General features: G+C 36.1%; 1 protein-coding gene across 5 annotated transcripts; it reads left to right on the plus strand.

Moving 5' to 3' along the window:
* The first annotated feature begins 1,190 nt into the window (after window positions 1–1,190).
* LOC126717713 (ATP-dependent Clp protease proteolytic subunit 2, mitochondrial-like) lies at window positions 1,191–11,247 on the plus strand. Of its 5 annotated transcripts, none has more exons than XR_007652724.1 (5): window positions 1,191–1,584; window positions 1,700–2,111; window positions 3,539–3,699; window positions 9,935–10,002; window positions 10,894–11,247. XR_007652724.1 is itself a non-coding variant. In XM_050419565.1 (3 exons), exons 1-3 carry the CDS (start codon window positions 1,281–1,283, stop codon window positions 9,936–9,938), a joined length of 720 nt encoding a protein of 239 aa, XP_050275522.1. In that variant the 5' UTR covers window positions 1,195–1,280; the 3' UTR covers window positions 9,939–11,247. The 5 variants fall into 5 exon arrangements, 1 of the variants encoding a protein (XP_050275522.1); XR_007652723.1 differs by having other exon boundaries at window positions 10,914–11,247; XR_007652726.1 differs by lacking the exon at window positions 3,539–3,699 and having other exon boundaries at window positions 1,194–1,584.
* Window positions 11,248–13,250: the final 2,003 nt, after the last annotated feature.

Genomic DNA, 13,250 nt, shown 5'->3' on the forward strand with positions numbered 1-13,250 from the left:
GTGGTACTATATTGCTATATTTTAGCTCCTCAAACCCCAAAATCAGCACCTAGCAGTGAAGCTAAATCTATTTTTTTTAGCTCCATTGCTATAGTGCATGTCTATAGATAGATGTGCATTGTTCATGAGAGCTAAAAAAAAAATATCTATTATTTTATTAAATTTCTCTCTTGTCTTCCATTAAAAAAATATTTTCTCTTTCTTTCCTTTTCTCTCTCTCTCTCTCTCTCCGGCTTCTCTTCTTTCTTCCTCTTTCCTTCTCATTTTTTTTTCTCTCCCTCATCTACTCTCTGCTTCGCTGATCTATTCTGGATCTTCATCATCACCAATCTTCATTGTCATTGCCCACATTGCCGTCCCACGCCGCCGACCCATCTCGCCCAGTCCTTCATCTCATTGCTCACCCAACGTTGACAAGCCTAGTCCTTTATCTCACCCCTGATCCAAGCTCCATTGCCGACCTAAGCTTCATCGTCGATTCAAGCTCCACTGGCACCGCCTTCATCGAACTCAAGAGTGCCACGGATTTCGTGGTTGGATTTTGTGGGTTTCTCTAGGTTTCGTGATGGCAGTTTGGCTGGGTTTCATGGTGGCTGAGTTTCGTGGGTTAGTGGTAGTGTGGCTGTGTTGGTGGTGATTTGTGTGGTAGTTTTTGGCTAATTTGGATTTTTGGCAGTGGTTGTGGGTGGTTGTTCTTGGCTTGCTAGTTGTTGTTGGGTGGCTATCGCGGTTGTTTTTGGTTGGCAGTGGTTGTTGTTGGGTGGTTGTGTGCGGTTGTTCTTGGTTGGCCATGTTGGTGGATCGATTCGTGGTGTTTTTATTGGAGTGAGATAGATTATTTTATTGTAGTAGATATATTATTTTATTGTATTGAAAGTTAAAATAGATCCACTGCTGCAGCATATGTGTAGGTAAAATAGATAAAGTAATTTTTGGTGGAGTTAAATTGCTAAATTTTTAGCTCCACTGCTGTGGATGCTCTTACAAGTTACTATGCACGATAGCATAATTGCAATTTTTTTTGCAATTGCAAGACCAGGTAATGGGGGGTTTTGGGGCTCTAATACTAAATATTACTAACATATAGCATTTACAAGACCCAATGTGAATGCTCTAACCGGTGAACTAGAGCTCTTATCTTAACATTCAAAAAAAAAAAAAAAAAAAAACCCTCTTTATCTTAAGTCATAAAGCCTAGGCAGTTGTTTCCAAATCAAAGATCTTCTACTCCTACCACCACTACTACTCAGATATTTTCTCTCTATAGCGTTGGCATTAGGATGAGGAGTCTAATTTCAAGCGCGAGACTGGTGGTGGGCAGGGCGACATGGTGTCAACAGCTGAAGCAGCCAATGATACGCAGCTACAGCCTGATCCCTATGGTGATAGAGCACTCGTCGCGAGGCGAACGCGCCTACGACATTTTCTCCCGTCTCCTCAAGGAACGAATTGTCTGCATCAACGGACCCATCTCCGACGACACATCCCACGTCGTCGTCGCCCAGCTCCTATACCTCGAGTCTGAAAACCCCTCCAAACCCATCCACATGTACCTCAACTCCCCCGGCGGCGCCGTCACCGCAGGTTCATTCTATTCCACTTTTTCAAATTCCACATTGCTTAAAATTTGTTGATGGAAAAAAAAATGGTTTCTTTTCTTGTTGAATTATATTTTCCTGGATTGGGTTGAATTATACAGGTCTTGCAATTTATGATACAATGCAATACATCCGGTCTCCAATCAATACAATTTGTTTGGGGCAAGCTGCTTCGATGGCTTCTCTCCTTTTAGCTGCAGGAGTCAAGGGCGAGAGGCGGGCACTTCCCAATGCCACAGTTATGATTCATCAGCCTTCCGGTGAATACAGTGGGCAGGCGAAGGATCTGACAATTCACACGAAGCAGATTGTTCAGGTTTGGGATTCTCTTAATGCACTGTATGCGAAGCACACAGGGCAGTCATTGGAGGTAATTCAGACGAACATGGACAGGGATCATTTCATGACACCGGGTGAGGCCAAGGAGTTTGGGATTATCGATGAGGTTATTGATCAAAGACCGATGGCTCTGGTGACTGATGCTGTTGCTGGTAATGAAGGGAAGGACAAAGGGTAAGATTCTAATTAACCCTGCTAGAATCTTTTGATAGTTGTTATCATTTCTGGATTCAACATGATTCTCGCCTTGTTTATGAAGAGTTTTAGGTTTGTCTGCCTAAATTATGATTATTATTTATTTGGTTTCAGTTTTAGTTTAATGAATAATTTCTTTTCAACTGAACTGTGCTTCTAGACACTCAAAATTGAAGATGTTAATTATCTTGTCAATTCCTTTTACATTTGACAACCATATTAATGCAGTTGTGACTTGTGTCGTAACATATGTTTGTATAAACATGAAAGTTAGAATCAAGCAGTGATTGAACATGGTAGTCTCCACAATTTTCAGGCACAATGTGATTCTTTAGAAATTTCTCATTTAAAAGCCCATGAGTGAGTTATTTGTTTGGTAGATGGTTTTAGTGCTTCTACAATGAAACGAAGGGCAGCTTGTGAGCTATATTTTGGTGTTATTCTTTTATTTTTACTATGACTCTGCACAGTTCAACTCATTCTTTTCTTGAGTACGTATGATCATAAACACACAAGACATGGCGTCTTTCAATGTTTTCCTCTTCCCCCCCCCCCCCCCCCCCTTCTCCTTCCCTTTATTCTTTTTTCTTGGTTCATACTTTTTGGTTATTTGTTCTCCTTGTTTAATATGAAACAACACCCCATTGCCCCTTTTTCTATTTTTTGCTTCTCTAGGTAAAGTTTCAGCATCTCACTAGTATAACAGAAGTTGGTTAGGGAATGATAGTTATTGTGCTTGTAAATTGACCGAAATGCAAACCTTATTTTAGGAATTCAAAATATGTTTCCATTGATCGTACACGTAGGTTTTCACATAGGTGTAGAGGTTGTTAATATTTGTCAAGTTTTCATGCCTCTTATGCCTTGGGCAACACACATGCTACAATGGCCAGGACAAAGGTTGCACAAGTCCTAGCTACTGGTACACATTGTGCCTATAATTTTATGCTCATATGTAGAATATATATTTCCTTAGCCTAATGACTGATAATGTTCTGATATGTGTCTCAACTTGTGAATTGTCATTAATCTTTGAATTTTACAAGCATTGCTTTCATAGGAATATGAAAGTCTGCATCCGTGTCTTATTAACTTAGGTTTGGAAATTGAGTAGATTAAGAAGTTTGTGAAACATTGCTTGATTCTGAGGCTTGTATTAGGTGTTGATCTGCCATGGTAGGAAGTATTACACTGGGGTGTTTAGTATTTACAAACCTCAATAATGATCTTAGAGTGGCATCATAAATATAATCTTTCTCTAGGTGCAAGTCGAGGATCTCCACATACCGTCTTGTTGTGTTCTTCCTTTTTGTTTCCCCTCATTTAGTGCATTTCTGTTTTTCTTTGTGTTGCTGCTTATTTTGGGTTTTTTTCTTTCTTTCTTTCTGGTCCTCCATCATTCGCAGGTCATCAAGGTTGTTGGTTGTGTAGAATAGTTTTTGGAGGAGAAATATGAGGTGTATACAATATTTATACTATTATATTTCCTTATGGTGTTGATGATGGGATATGGAAGAGCCATGAGCCAAGAAGTTCCATGGATGTGCCTGTGGAATAAGGAATGAAGGTACATTTGGTTTTCACCTCCTCCTCATAGCCTGCTTACTAAGTCTGTTGATTGGTTTTACCCCTCTTTTGAGAGGGTGGATGGTTTATGGTGGGAGATATATATATATATATATATATATATAAAGAAGGGAAAATATATATATATATATATATATATATATATATATATAAAGAAGGGAAAATGCTGGGAGATACTAGATGCATGTTTGGTGCTTAGAGTTATATTTAGCAAATGCAGTTGATGAATTGTATGATGTGGTAGAGAAAGATTTGGGGTGTTTGCTTTTAGGATATATATATAGCTTCCAAAAATTTCTAGCCCAACATGTCTTTTCTCTTTAATTAAAAAGGAAGGTTTATGTGGGATGTGTCTCTAGATGAGGGTTCCGAGTATGTTTGATTCTTTTTTTGGAGTTGATAGTTTTTTGGTACAGTGGTACTCATTAATCCGTCTGGAGACCATGAAGGCAGTCATCAACCTGTTTACAGAGTGACAAAGAAAGGGAGCAATTTTAGTGTTTTATTTAGGTTGGGGAAGGGAGGCGAGCCATAATGGGAAAGTTAATTTCTCAATTAGAATGTGAATGTATAAGGTGAGCTGGAATTACATTGATTTTTTTTTTTTTTTTTGGTTAAAATACATTTTAGACCCTTTAACTTTAGTGTTGTTGTCATTATGATCCTTTAAAGTTTCAAAACTTGCAATTAACCACAAACTTTTGCATTGTTGTCAATTTGACCATCCCATCATGTTTTGTTAACTATATCTAAATGAAGTCATTTGTTTTGAAACATTAAATATATAAAAAAAGTTTAAACTTGACAGACGAAAATGATAGTATTTTGAAAGTTCATAGGGTTAATTGCAAATTTGGAAACTTGAGGCACCAAAATGGCAACAGTTCAAATGTTCAAAGGATTAATTGCCATTTTTGAAACTTGAAGGAATAAAATGACAACACCACCAGAGTTAGAGGGACTAAAATGTATTTCAGCCTTTACATTTTCTCATGTCAAAAGATCTTGACTTTTCTTTCTTTTTGAATGTTTTAACTTATAGTTGTTGCTTGCTTTGGAGAACTTTTTAGACATAATTAGGTATTTTAGAATTGTAACAACAATGTTGGATGCATTAGTTATTGGTGATTCCAAGATAGTACTAGGAACCTCTATTTGTTTTTGAAATGGAGAGGGACCATTCAATGCCAAAGATTTAGCTTTTCAAAAATTTGAAGGTATACACGATATCGTGTCATTTAGCATCAATTATAAATTTTTATTTGGTGGAATGAGATTTTAAATGACATAGTGCCATTAACCTGTTTAGATTTATGAAAAAAATGAAATTCTTACCATGAAATGAACCCGCTCTATTTCAAAGCAAATGTAGAGGGGATCATGATCTTGTAAATTATTAAAAATCATATTTTTTTTTTATTTTTTTATTTTTTATTTTTTTTTATAAATTTTAATTAATTATTTCATTTCTTTGGTGTGGCAATTTTAGAGTTTCTACCTTGCTGGTAAAAGGTTGCTTTAGGTAAAATAGTTATAATCATATGATAATCTCACTACTAATGTATTTTAGTGCTTTTGTTTTTGACGTTATTTGCTTATAACTACAATTGTTATTTCGTATATTAGCAGCTAATGACCTCTGGGTGAAGTTGTAGGTATAAGATCCATTGGATGCATATAACTTACCCAAAAAAAAAAAACACAAAGAAAATTGGTATTTGATATGGCTTTGTTTAAAGAAGACTCAGACCAGTTGGCAAGATACTTGTCCTTGTTGTCTGTGCCTTGAACAAAAACAAATGGTAAGAAATCATACGCATTGGTGATGTCTACATTTTCACATTATAATTCAAAATACCTTTTTATTTATTTATTATTATTGTTTATAGATAATTCAAAAGTTGTGAGAGGGGGTATTTGAACACCAGGAAGTGTGATTACTAGGGCTTTTGGCTTCGTCTATTAATGGTTGGGACAGTATGAACACTGCTAGTTAGTGAGACATAAATAGGGAATAGATGAGTTTGAATTCCTAAGTTTCAGTTGAAGTCAACTGAAAAAGACTAGATGTGCACCACCTGTCAAGCAAGGTATACAATTCGGGTGCATCCTCGTCCACCTTGGGTTGGGATGTCATCATATATATATATATAAAAGATGGGTTCAAGTTACACATTTTTTAGACTTTAGATTTCTAAAAATTCTAATGGTTAGAAAACCACTATAATCCATGTCATCTTTAAAATTAATTGCCATAATAGCTTAACCTAATTAATTTGAGTGAATATTATATTATTTTCTTTTCTACTTTCTTTTTCTTTCCTAATTAATTCATCCCTAACCTTGCACAAGTGCCTATTCTTAATTCTTGAGTTGCAGATTTTCTTCATCATAGCCTTATTCTACTCTGGTATTTACATATTGATTGTTTGATATGTGAGGTCGTTTGGCAAATGATTATTTGGGTCTAGATTTAGATTTCTTTATTTTGGATTCACAAATCTTGTGGTGGAATGTGAAAATCAACGGCAAGTGGATGCTCTTAATAAGGGAAATATTTATCTTAGTGTGGAAAAGTTACTATTAAAAGTTACTGCCCGATTCGGCTAGGAATGATGCCAATATGATTTTTTTTTTTTTTTTTTAATTTTTAATTTTTTAAGTATGCTAGGGTTTATGATGTGATGAGATGCTATGATAGATATATGTTAGGGTTATGGAACATTTGATGCCATGATAATTATTAGATGCGTGTTAGTGTGTGTGTGTGAGTATAAAATACAATGTTGAACATTCCTTTAATGAGATTAAGATGTAAGACACAATGAGTGGAAGCCGACCCACAGGTTAGGTGGTTTTGGGTGCCTAACACCTTCTCAAAATCGTACCTAAACTCCGAACCTATACTCTAGTAGTAAGATCAGTCATTCCATGTAAGGGCGCTATATTTATGGTTTCTAGACCATAAAACTAGGTGGCGACTCCTTTTCTCCGCTGAGGTCCACTCGGCCGAGGTGTACACCCCAAAGAGGCACTAACCGCGCGTTGCCCCCACATACCCTAGGGTTTCCATGGCCTTTCTTTTCCGAAAATAGTTTTATACTCTTAAAAATAAGTTATTTTTTCCATAAACACTTTCCTCAAGTAAATTTTCATCTGATTGGGTCCTAAACTAACCTCGGGCCTTAAAGTTCTAACATTATTGGGGAACGAAGGCTTGAGTCGTAAGGGATATAAAATGCGGTGTCTATAGTATTGCTTCAGCCAGATCCCATTGGACGACTTCTTGATCGGAAAATGTGTAATCTTCTCCTCCATCGTACCAATCGTGGGCACTATTAGTCTAGTGCTCCATATTGTCATTTTCCTTGTCTTCCTCACCCTTGTCATCATCAACCAAGATGAAGCATCATCCTTCATTGGTGGGTGAATTAGGGTCCTGTTCAATCCAGATATGAGTTGGGGAGTATTTAACTAGGCCTTCTATATTGGTCCAATCATGGTCTTCCCAAGACCCAGCACCCCTAACCTCGGAGAAGTCGTTAACTCTTGTGAAGGTCCATGGCCTTAGAACATCCCTCAATACAAGAAATCATGGCTAGTCTCCTCTTGGGTCGAGTAGCTAGACATTGTGGCATGTGGAAAAACCGTAAATGACACCCTTATGATAAGCACGTTTCCTAAATTAAAAGCCAGCTTTTATTTAGATGTCCTTAAGATAATATTTAAGTCCATTTTAATGAAGGCTCAATTACAAAATCATTTCATTTCCTCTCATGTGTCTTATCCCTAGTTTCATAGGGCTTGGTCCATTTACAAAGTGCTCTCATTTTACACTCATGAGCTTTCATTAGAATGTGCTTATAGATTTCCATTCCTTTGTCTCAAACTTGGGCCAACAATGTATTCATAACTTTTGGGCTCTTCATCTTTCATTCATTTTTTTGAAGTAGCCTCCTAGCTAGAATACATTATGACCTTTCTCTCAAGGTCCACGAGTCTCACATCATCTTGGCCTTTACATGCAACAAGAAGGCCCAAAACTAAAGAGATTCATTTGACTTTGTAGGATTTAGGATGCTAGGCCCATAGCACATTTGTTACCTTAGGTCCAAGACTATCTTTTTTAAAAAGGCCTTGATTTGGGCTTATGATAGCAAATGGGCTATGGCCCCATGAACCTTTCAAGTTAAGACATACCTTTGAGCTTTTGGGATTAGCATCTTATGTAATATCCCAGCTTAATTGCATGATTAATTTTATGGATTTATATACTAATTATTAGCTTAATTACCTTAAGTACATAAGACTTTGATATTTTGATGATATAAAAGATATAGGCCTTTTTTTTAAAGTTATGGAAAGAAGTTTTATAAAGGTAAGTATATATGTGCATAGTTATTTATTTTTGGGCCTTTCTAGAATGTAAGGTATTGGAGGGGTGGTAAGTAAATTTTGAGAAGTTAATGGGTGAGTCATCAACCCATTTCTTCCCCTAGCAAACACGTGCCCCACCCAAAATCTTCTCCCTTATCTTCTTTGCTGCACTAGAATGTATATCCCTTGTTTTTATTTCTTTGTTCTTCTTTCTTTTTCCTCTTTCTTTGTTCTTGAATCGGCAGCACCTCCTCTCACCAACAGCCTATGAAGCACGGGTGCGTTTCGGGACTCGGGTGCGGGTGCGGGACTCGGCAATTTTTGAAAAAGTAGGGTGCGGGTGCGGCGGGACTCGGCGATTAAAAAATTATTAAAAATATTTTTATTTATATTTTCTATATATTTTTACTATTAAAATATTCTTAAAAAACACATTAATATACTTGATTCACAAAACAAAGAAAGAATAAGGCAAGAAACGCATCTGAGGCTAGAATTTCGGCCTCTCCGGCGATTTTCACGGCCGATTTCGGCATGTTTCGACCGATTCCGGCCTGTTTCGGCCGTATCGGTCGCCGGCCGATATGGCCGATACGGCCGATACGGACTGATTCGGCCCGATTTGGGCCGCGTCGGCGCCGATTTTGCCCGCGTCGGCCCGCATCGGCCCGAGTCGGATCCACCACGTGGCGCGACGCGGCACGACGCGGGACGGACGCGCGGTCTGCGGCGTCCCTCCCGCGTCGCCGCGTCCCGCCGCGTCGGACGCGGGTGCGCCGGCCTGGGAGCCGCGTCCGTGCATCCTTGCCAACAGCCCTCCTTTTCTCTCACTGAAATCATAGATATCTCTCTCTCTAAGAAGAAATCAAACTCTTACTAAAGTTTCAGCTTCAGTTGTGGGTAAGTAAATAAGATTATTTTCTGTTATGGGTAATTTTAATGGTTTAATGATTTGCTTTAGTTTCCATTCTATATTCTCTAATTTGATTGTTAGAAGCTGGAATTTGTGATTTTGTGTTAGCAAGTTGAAAAATTGAAGATATTATGGTTAATTGGCTACCTTTTAATATATCTTAACATGTATAATATAGGTATAAAAACACCCACACGAAATGAAGGTCAATTGCAATTAGTTGATTATTTTGTGAGAAAATATGTTGAAGCTGTCACTATGACAGATTTGGTGTTTACAACATGAAAAAGCTGGATTAAATCATATTTTGTGAATTTGGATGCTAAGAGTAGTTCTTATGAATTCTGAGACACGCATGGTTGTAATGAAAGTGGCTTCACAGCAATTGGATCAATATAAAAATAATGATTTAATTTCTAAGTGGAATGAAATTATGTTAGAACAGATTTGTGTATGTTGTTTTGTATGATTTTTAGTAAATCATGGTTTTATGTTTTGGCCCTGAAAATGATATGAAATATACTAGACATCCAGAGATGTGGCTTTGTAAAATTGCATGAAGATTGGATGTGAATGGATAGCCCATTTGTATTTTATAAATGAGGTATATGTTGCCGAAATAAGCAGTGAACAGTAAATGATATACCTAACTTTGAGGTTTAATTCTAAAGTTAGGGTAAATGATTTGAGCTATAAATTAGTATGCTCATCTTTTGGTATGTTTGGATTATAGATAAATATTTGTATGCCTTAGTTTCTTTATGATTTGGTACATCATGTGTTTGATAAATGTATCTTGTATTTGGGGAACCTTTGTGTGATGGGAATTAAGATTTTCTTGAGTTTGAAAGTTAAGTTGTGATTAATGTATAAGTTTATATGCTTAGAAAGATTTGTTAGTAATAAGTTTTGGTCATTCATTTAGGTGACAAGAAAGAGAACGTGGACACTTAAGCTCCTCTTATTCAAATTTCTCGCGTCTTCTACTTTCAGGTAAGGGATATGTGACATGTGCGTTTGATAAGTATAAGAATTGTTTAAAAAATTTATTATGCATCAAAACCTTTTAATTAGACCTATTACATATAAGCATGATTTAAATAAAGATATATGTTCGTGAATTGTTGAATCCCATATATATGATAATTCTAGCATATTGATGCTATTACTTATATTACGAACATAATATTTAAGAATGAAATGAATACGCTACTGTTATGAAATATTTATGTAAAAACACAATTATCAGAAAAACATAGTTTTCGGGTTATTCCATTGTTATGATCTGAACTCAGTCAGTAGGGGTTATAGTACTGGCATTTCCATGGAAATTTTGACTGGCCAATATAAGTGGTGAAGACTTTGCTATACCTGTCCTTGTGGAGGATGCCAACCAACCCCCATGGTTGATGATTTGATCTGATTACACCGAAAGGGGTGTGATACTTTCTGATATGATCCTGAGATTTCCTAGCATTGTGGGGAATGTTAGTTGCCTGACACAACGTGCTAGAAGCCTCCCAAAGTTATGACAGACTTACAATTGGACTAATTAATGTATTATTAATGAGCTATTAAGTTATTTTGAATTTATAAGAAAAGTATGATGATCATTATAAGTCTAATGGAAAGTTTATGATAAGATGTTTATAGTCTACTTAAAGATAAGGTTATTCAATTATGTTTAAGTTCCTTATTATGTCTTTTTATTATCATATGAAAGGAAAATGATGTATTTTCATCTAAAAGTTTATAAGTTATTTTAAGAATAGTATGAATATTATTGAAGACTATTTACCAAAGGTGGAATATCCATAAAATATTTGATTTACATGCATTCTTATTAAATGTTTATGGAACTTAAAACCTTATTGGGTTTTGTAGCTTACCCTATTATATTTCAGTGCACAATTTCTTTCCCTGAAGCAGCAAGAGTATTAAAGGTGGCAAGGAATCTATGATTCTCGTTTGTTAGAATGTATAGTTTTTTGTTGTATATTAGTTTAGCTCTTTTGTTGTAGTGGAGGAATTAAGATGTACTCGATCCTTTTAAGTACAGATGTATTTCAGAACCTTAGTTTGTTTTGAACCCCAGTTGTATGTCTTTGGGGTTAGGTTTGTAAATAAGAGTTTTGCTAAACTTTTAGTTATGTAATATTTACATGAATACCTTAAGTTCTAGCCAGGTTGTAATCTTGCAAAGTTCGAGATGAAATGAAGTTTTCAAGTTTTTAAGAATTTTGTATATTATGGCTTTTATGCAAGGAAATAAAAAGGTATATAAGAAATGATTTTTGATAAACACTTTTATCTTTAGTTGATTCGTGTTAGTATTAAGTTAAACTTGATATTAACATACCGGTCATATTTTAAATTCTAAAGTATAGGTTTGGGTCGTGACATCTTATATGTGAGATACTTCTTTTCTTTTAATCCCAAATCTTAGGATATGCCATAACTTTTGGGTCATCCTTCCAATTTTAATATTTGTTTGCTTTTTAGAATTAGGTGATAACAAGATATATGGTTGAACAAATAAGAGATAAACCTAAAGAGATAGATTAATAGGCCACTCATAACTAGGTGGATCATTATTCCAACCTTAGGCCTAAATGGGCCCCATATAAATTGGTGGATAAACCTTTAATGTACTTAAAGCCCATCATAAGCAATGCCACAAATTGTGAGTTAGTGGGATGAACCTCGGAAAGTCTTTGCCCTAAATAGAGCCTTCACTTTCCCACTAATCACCTATTATAGCAAAAGGGACAAAAGAACCAAGTGAAAGTGTGTGCAAAACCATATTGAAAAAGCCTTTGTTAGGGTTAGGAAATGGAACACATTGGAGTTAAACCTTTCTATCCCTAGTGGAGTCTCCACTATGGGTGTAAGCGTCCCTACCCCACTGCAAACGCAGTAAGGAGTGGTTTCATTAGCGGAAGAACACCTCAGCCTAGGGTGAACCGAGCAGAGGGTGTAAACGGAACCGTCACCTAGATTAGGTCTAGGAACCATATATATAGTGTCCTTGTGGAAGGACTGATCTTTACTAGAGTACATGTTCAGAGTTTAGGTATGGAGATGGGAAGGTGTTAGACACTCAACCCCATCCAACCTATATGTTAGCCTTCACTCATTATGTTCCAAATTCTAGTCCCATCAAAGGGTTTTTTAATAGGCTATTCTAAACTAACTCTCTCTCTCTCTCTCTCTCTCTCTCACACACACACACACACACACACATTATTATGCCTCTAGCATACAACATGACATATCATCCAAGATACATCATGGCATTAGAACTTATCATTCATCAAAAAAATCATGCTTTATATTCAAGGGAAGCAAGCAATACATATAGTAATGCTCACAAGACAAAGGCATCAAGAGTCAATACATGCACATTCAATCATCAAAGAAACATGGCATTTATCTAGCACGCTTGCCAACCATATTATCTTCATCATTTAAATCAAATGCATGTTCATGTAATTATGCATAACTTACCTTATTGCATCTCAACACCTATACATCAATGCATATTCATGTTCATATGCAAGTTCATAGCGTTCATTAAGCACAAAAACCCAAATCATGGAATCTAAGCAAAGGAAGATTAAAACATGTTATACCACTAACCTAGGACCTAAACATGTGAGAAACAAACTAAACAGAAGCTAAAATATGCATTTAAACAAAATAAAAAGCAAGAATTTATGGGCTAAGCTTGCATACATAGGGTTATGAAGCTACATACATGCACGAGCTTGCATACATAACCTTGCTCAGAAACACAGCATACAACACCAATCAAAACCTATTCTAAACAACCTAACATTCTTTCTAAATAATCAAACAACAAAACTAAACTACATAGGAATATAGTAAAACGGAAAAGCATAGATAAAAATAAACAGCTAAAAATATCAAAGCAAAAACACGTACCTTACACAAGAAGTTTTTAGAGCTTGATTTTGACTGTTCCCCTCAATCAATTTACAAAACAAAATATCCAAAGCGTTAGTAAGTTTAAATAGAAGGCTTTGGACTAAAATAAGTCTCAGCCAAGAAATTTAATTTAGGATGCTTCTCAAACTAAAAAACTTCTCTTGAATCACTTTTTGGAGTAGAGTATGTGTGTCTTTAGGAAAAGGGCTATGGGGCATTTTTATAGTGTTCAAAGAGAAGGGGCAGAGGCAATTCCAAGTGATGTGGGATTGCTTCTGCCGCATTTTGAGTAA

Source organism: Quercus robur, chromosome 3, assembly GCF_932294415.1.
Source record: "Quercus robur chromosome 3, dhQueRobu3.1, whole genome shotgun sequence".
Taxonomy (NCBI): Eukaryota; Viridiplantae; Streptophyta; class Magnoliopsida; order Fagales; family Fagaceae; genus Quercus; species Quercus robur.

Bases quoted from the DNA above. Each gene is read 5' to 3' on its own strand.
- LOC126717713 (XM_050419565.1), top strand. From the start codon at position 1,281: ATGAGGAGTCTAATTTCAAGCGCGAGACTGGTGGTGGGCAGGGCGACA. The intron at 1,585-1,699 runs GTTCATTCTATT...TGAATTATACAG, and splicing joins CGGCGGCGCCGTCACCGCAG to GTCTTGCAATTTATGATACA.